The 6,933-nt window shown below is 47.3% G+C and overlaps 1 protein-coding gene across 1 annotated transcript in view; it reads right to left on the bottom strand.

Moving 5' to 3' along the window:
* LOC104517255 (NADP-dependent malic enzyme, mitochondrial-like) overlaps positions 1–783 on the bottom strand; it is a 28,302-nt gene extending 27,519 nt beyond the window's left edge. The window contains exon 1 of the mRNA XM_010161854.1: positions 653–783. Coding sequence (XP_010160156.1) covers positions 653–783 — 131 coding nt within the window. The remainder of the gene's footprint in view (positions 1–652) is intronic.
* Positions 784–6,933: the final 6,150 nt, after the last annotated feature.

Below are 6,933 nucleotides of genomic sequence, written 5' to 3'. Positions count from 1 at the left end.
TCCAGCCAGTATTTCAGTGAACACAGCGATGAGCATACAGATGGTATGTGCAGCACACGTGCTCACTCTACCTCCAGGGTTCTGGGCCAGGGTCTACCTTTTCGTTGTGCATTTGTACCCAAAGTATAGCAAATTGCCAGGCTAATACCAGAGCTCTCCAGCAATGTGGCGGTAGAGATAAGCAGTACCAGTGCTACTTTGGGACTGGGATGGCATCTAACTGAGGTGACAGCAGACAGGCCAGAATAAACAGAATCATAGAATCATAGAATGGTTTGGGTTGGAAGGGACCTTAAAGATCATCTAGTTCCAACCCCCTGCCATGGACAGGGACACCTTCCACTAGACCAGGTTGCTCAAAGCCTCATCCAGCCTGGCCTTGAACACTTCCAGGGATGGGGCATCGACAGCTTCTCTGGGCAACCCATTCCAGTGCTTCACCAACCTCTCCGGGAAGAACTTCTTCCTGATATCCAGTCTAAACCTCCCCACTTTCAATTTAAACACTCCTGGTGCTGAAGAGTATGGACAACTGGAAAAAAGTGACTGAAGGAAACCTGTGTGCCTTGAAGCAGGATACTCAAGACTTCCTGGGGGCTTTTAAGAACTGAAAATTAAAGGGAGAGGAGGAAATAAGATGTTTTTGACGTACTTGTCAAGATCGTTAGACTTGTTCTCATAGTTCTTCATGACACGAAGGACTTGAACATCTTGGCTCAGGAAACAAGGAGGAAGGAGACCATGAATTCCCAGCTGCAGCCTCTCTTCCAGTGTAAAAGCCATTCCCTGGGAAAAAAAGAGGAAAGCATGTTAAAACACATGATACGCACTACTAGATAGGATACCCAAGAGGAAAGCAAGCAATAGCACGCAGCCCCCGAGGTCCTGGAGGCAGTCCTCGGCTGCAGGGAGAGAAGGGCTCAGACCACCCAGACCCTGCAGCTTCTGGATTAGTTGGTTCATGCACTTCTGCCATTTGAATTTGGGTGGTCTCTATAGCATGTACAACTTCACAGTGTATACGTTCTTAGGGTTCCTTTCACTTAATTCTCTTCCTATATTACTTAATTAGCGCATGCCTAATAGTTTCAGTGGCCTTCCTGAAAGCCCAGCTGTCATCATCCTTTACAAATCACATATCAGGTTTAGAATCATAAAATCATTTAGGTGGGAAAGGACCTTTAAGATCATCAAGTCCAAATGTTAACCCAGCATTGCCAAGTCCACCCTTAAACCATGTCCCTAAGCACCTTGTACACACATTTTTTAAATCCATCCAGGGATGGTGACTCAACCACCTCCCTGGGCAGCCCATTCCAGTGCCTGATAACCTCTTCAGTGAAGTAATCTTTCCTAATATCCGCTCTAAACCTCCCCTGGTGCAACTTGAGGCCATTTCCTCTTGTTCTATCACTTGTGACTCGGAAAAAGAGACCAACCCCACCCCCCTGCACCCTCCTTTCAGGCAGTTGTACAGAGCCATAAGGTCTCCCCTCAGCCTCCTCTTCTCCAGCTGAACACCCCCAGCTCCCTCAGATGCTCCCCACAGGACTTGTGCTCCAGCTCCTTCCCCAGCTCCGTTTCCTTCTCTGGACACACTCCAGTACCTCAATGTCTTTCTTGTAGTGAGGGACCCAAAACTGAACACAGGATTCGAGGTGCAGCCTCACCTATGCCCAGTACAGGGGGACAATCCCTGCCCTGGTCCTGCTGGCCACACTGTTCCTGATGCAGGCCAGGATGCCACTGGCCTTCTTGGCCACCTGGGCACACTGCTGGCTCATATTCAGCTGCTGTTGATCAACACCCCGACGTCCCTTTCTGGTAGACAGCTTTCCAGCCCCTCATCCCCAAGCCTGTAGCATTGCAGGGGGTTGTTGTGGCTCAAGTGCAGGACCCGGCACTTGGCCTTGTTGAACCTCACACAATTGGCCTTGGCCCAACCTGTCCAGATCCCTCTGAAGAGCCTTCATACCCTGAGGCAGGTCAACATTCCCACCAAACTTGGTGATATCTGTAAACTTACTGAGGGTGCACTTGATCCCCTCATCCAGGCCACTGATAAAGACATTAAACCGAACTGGCCCCATTACTGAGCCCTGGGGAACACCACGTGTGACCAGTCAGCAACTGGATTTAACTCCATTCACCACAACTCTTTGGGCCCAACCAGCCAGTTTTTTACCCAGCAAAGAATACACACATCTAAGCCATAAACAGCAGTTTCTCCAGAAGAATTCTGTGGGAAACAGTGTCAAAGGCTTTACAGCCTTTCCCTCATCCACTCAGCAGTGACCTTGTCACAGGAGATCAGGTTGGTCAAGCAGGACCTGACTTTCATAAACCCATCCCAAATGGGCCTGATTGTCTGGTTATTCTGTACATGCCATGTGATGGCACTCAAGATGATCTGCTCCATAACCTTCCCCAGCACTGAGGTCAGACTGACAGACCTGTAGTTCCCCAGATCCTCCTTCCACCCCTTCTTGTAGGTGGGCACCACATTTGCTAAACTCCAGTTAGCAAAGATTTAGATTTGGATACTGAATAGTATACCCAACTCAGCAACTTAATTTACCTTCAGTTTCAGACCAGACACAATGTGTATTAATGGCATATAAGCAGCACAGAAGACAGACGTGACATGTAGGACGCTTTCTCAGTGCTAACCCTTCTTTTAATTCCAGGAGCATATAGAGTGCCACGAGTAGCTGACACTGGAACGGAAACTCAAATGCTGATTGTATGGGACATTCCCGCTCTTACAGGACAATTCCATCCTTCCTAGGCAGAAGTCTGAGCATGTCCTGCTCCTGTGCATGCAGGGGCTGATGCTCCAGATGATCAACAGCACCCTGCACTGGACTCAGCCCGATGAACAGCAACAGTAAATGCATTCTTCAGTCCGTGAAGAATATTATAAAAGGTCTTAGTCCTTAATTAATGGGATTTCTGCTATGCTGATAGCAGATTAGACAGCAGGATAGAAGGAAGCATTTTCAGAAGCATCTAAGGAGCTTAAATCCTAATGAAAACTTCACCCATAACTAACCAACTTTTTCATATCTTGATGAACAGCTGGCAGTAAAATATTCAAAATCAGTAATTGTTGGACCATGTCTACTCAAGCAAACAGACAAATGCTTGAAAAAATCTTAAGGATCAACTCTATGAGTACATAGTTGTTAAACTGCTATTTTCTCCCACGGATTTAGTGTTATTCTATGACAAATAACTGTTATTAATGTTGCACAAGAAAAACTGAAGACCTATCTCTATGAACTTGGCTTGGGCAGCCTTCCCTCGCCTCCTGTTGCTTGTTCCTGTCCCTGTGCCATCCCAATGGTTGTGCCAGCAGAAGCATGTGTGCAGTCACATGGTTAATCAGTGAGAGGAAGTACCTGGATTAGAAATAACCAAGTCATTTGAGCTCAGAGCAGCTCCCCTGGCTGATGATACACCATCGACGTCCCTGCACACACTGGCAAACCTGGGCACAGCCACTGGGGACATACAGCTGTGGGAACGGCCCGCTGGAAGAGCCGTGCGCTTGGAAGCGATGTGGTTGCTGATGAAGATGTTTGTCAAACTACCAGTGATGTGAAGGAGCCTGTAAAAGTTCACACAGTGGTAGAGGCAAGGACTGAAACCAATTCTCCTGTTTGCCAGATATATGACAAGAAAATGATCTTTATCCCACAAGCATTCTTATATTTTTTTTTTCTGCTCTGCATCAGGGTAGAGCCAAGTGTTTTCCAAATCCTTGATGCAAGACCATGGCAGAGAGCAATCATTCCTCTTCCAGCCAGCAGATGAGGAGTCAGCAGCTGCCTGGGAGGCAGAAGGTCAAGATTTTGCTGTCAAACCCAGAAATGGCATCGAGATCTCTGTGGTCACTGGTGAATGCTGTACCCAGGACCTGGCTGGTTCTGCTGAAGTGCTTGACATTACTGACCCAAACTTCCCTCCTGGACCTGAGACTCCAGACTAGAGACTTCTGAAATACTAGACTAAGATCAACTCTGAACATCAGCTCCATGTCAGTATTTGGCTTTACACTGACAATACTGTATGACAGCAGGGAAAATACAGCTTCTGTGCATGTAAAGGGAAAAAAAGCACTACAATATCAAACCAGTTACTTCCTGCGACCTGTGATAGATAATGGGAGACAGAAATAGCTGGCACTAAATACTCTGCTTGCTTGTCTGGAGAGTCACGTCACAGGTTGGCTGATCAGGGCCACAGTCCTGACCTCTGCTCATCCCCTGGAAGAGAAATGAAACTCAGCAAAAGCAGCAGAGCAGCAGTCACTCTTTTAAAAGAGACAGAAAATGCATAAACACAGTATCCTAGGCATTGCTACCTCAACCACTAAAAATCTTGTGATATTTTTTCAATAGGAAGTAAAGACCTTTCAGCTATTTCACACTCACTAAAAAATAAGAGTGAAAAGTTTCAATATTTCGTCAAATGATCACACACCCAATACAAGAAAAAAATTTTCTGTGCTTTTGCTTATTTCTAATCAAAATACTATCATGCCACCCTACAGAAAGAGCAGTCTGCCTGGTTGCTCGTACCCCTTGGGCTAGGCTCTGCCTGAATGACATCTCCGACAATCCAGCATGGTCAGGAGCATCCAGCTTCCCTTCACCCAGGGGCAGTGTGAGAGCAGTGATGGAATTACAGCGGCCATGAGGGTGAAGCACTTGTATTTGGGCACTTGCCCTTCGGTCCCACTGGGTTTTTTATCCTTTTTGTGGGGGACTCACCAGGCTGCAAAGCCTTCAGCAGCATGCTGGGAAAACTCTTGCAGTGGTAGTGGGAATTAATGTAATAATTAATAAGACTAAATAGGGTCAAAAGGCAGTGTGGGGTTGCGGAAGGGTTTGTTTGTGTAACTTGGGCTGGGAGAGACAGTAGTGTCTGCCTCAGGCACAACTCTGCTTGGTGCTTAATTTCTGGCTAGTTTACATCTGCATAGTGCCAGGAGTCCAGTCTTCTCCAGTGCTGACCCTCTATTTCAAGACAGAAAACTCAAGAGTCTGAACGTGAATCTTAAGCGATTTGGAGATCCATGCACGTGGAAGCATGTTTTTGGATGGTGAGAGCAGAATAAACTGTTGGTTTAGACACAATCACAGTGCTGTGAACAGCCCAAGGGTCAGCACGGTCACGCTAACACACAGCATCTCTACCTCACCACCCTTTTGCACGTACTGCAGCCCAATGAGCTGTATCAGTGTAAGCGTCTTCATACGGGACCGACTGCAACCACGTGTGATGAGGCAGTCGCTGCCTTCACAGTCAGTTAAATCTCCAGAATACTTTAAACTACAGAGCTGGTCCATCAGGCAGTGGCTGTGTGGCAGGGCCGGGAGCAGGGCAGAAATTGCCTGGGCTAACTTTGAAGGCTGCTCTCTGAAGTTTCTCAGAAGGTCTAGGAGTAGGACCCCTGGGTGAAGTGGTTATATTCACTGAAACAGCACAGCGTGAAATGAATTTGGAAACACATTCTGCCCCAGATCAAAAGCTGGAATTCACTGAGGTATTGCTATGTTTAAGATTAAAGCTTTTAGGGTTGGATTTTTTTTTTTTTGGTAAAGACTGCCTGAAAGCCATATTGTACCACTCTTTTTCTGGTTTTGAAAGGTCTAATGATTAGATGGTGAGCCACAGCCCTGCAGAGCTAAAGCCAGGTGCTCTGATTCATTTTTAAATGTGTGGGAAATGAGTTGTCATGGAGAGGGCAGATGCTATGTCACCACCCAAAAACAAAGGCAAAAATATCAGCTGCCCACAAGGCTTCACGCTATGTAGGGGCTAAGCGAGGGGGTTTGTGCTGAAAAAAGCTTCCTGCAAAGAACCTCGTATGCTCCCGTTTCCTTATCGCTGACAGCCCTGAGTCTGCTATGTGGCAGCTCCCGCTTTGCAGCTCAAGCCCATAAAAGCCACTTATTTCAGAAACTGAGGGGTGAAGCTTCACAGATAATGATTAGTTTTATCACCGTCTGCACTCTCCAGCAGTGAGAAGGGGATGTTTCACTCCGGGATGAATACAAGTCGGGAGGGATGCAAGCATTTAATTTACTCATGTAAGTATAGATCATACTTCTGCAGGTGGGAACAAAGACACAAAATGCTGTTCCTAGGGTATCAGGAACAGTTGTTAAGGCCATGAGGGATTAATCAAGGGCTGAATAAGGCCTTCCCTAGTGCAGAACAGGCAGAGCACTGAGGCTCTGAACACCTCCAGCTGCTCAGCATCGTTTTGGAGCAAATCTTGGCTTACTGCATCTTTCCATACCCCTGCGCTCTAAAGCGCAGCCAGCAGCCACAGCACAGGGAGGGCTGTGGGGCGGCTTGGATGGCCAGACCAAGGGGTTTATGCAGCTTGTACAGTCCCAGGCCACTGCCCTCTGTGATGCTCTCTGTTCCAGCTGCAGTTCTCCGGCTGCCTTTGGGACCACAGTCCTTACTTAATCCACACAATGAAAAGCTGGCCTGGCAGTCTCTGAGCTGAGTAAACAAGGATCACATCTCCCAACCCTCTGGACACAGTCCCTGGAACAGGGAACTTCCTAGTCTGATAAGAGCAGAGTGCTGGAAAGGGGGAAATACAGACACACAGGGATCACCACTGCAGGCTGCACGAGCAGGCACAGCTAATCCACTTCTCTGTTATAATTAGTATGTTAACAGCCATACTAGGGATGTTCTAATAGTCAGGGAATGTAATAAGCTTATTCCATACAGATTTTTCCTGTATGTGTTTTCCATAGATATTTGCACCTGTCCAATTTTACAGCCAGGATGTCCTTTGACTTCCTGCAAGCAAAAGTTCCTCCCATAAGGGGTCAGCACCAGGAGCTGAACTAATCCCCTCGGAGCCTGCACGCAATCGCTGGGGAGCAGAGGGCAGCAGCAGCC

Source organism: Eurypyga helias, unplaced genomic scaffold (assembly GCF_000690775.1).
Source record: "Eurypyga helias isolate BGI_N326 unplaced genomic scaffold, ASM69077v1 scaffold592, whole genome shotgun sequence".
NCBI lineage: Eukaryota > Metazoa > Chordata > Aves > Eurypygiformes > Eurypygidae > Eurypyga > Eurypyga helias.
Note: the sequence above shows the minus strand (reverse complement) of the source record. Positions and strands in the feature narration are given on the sequence as shown.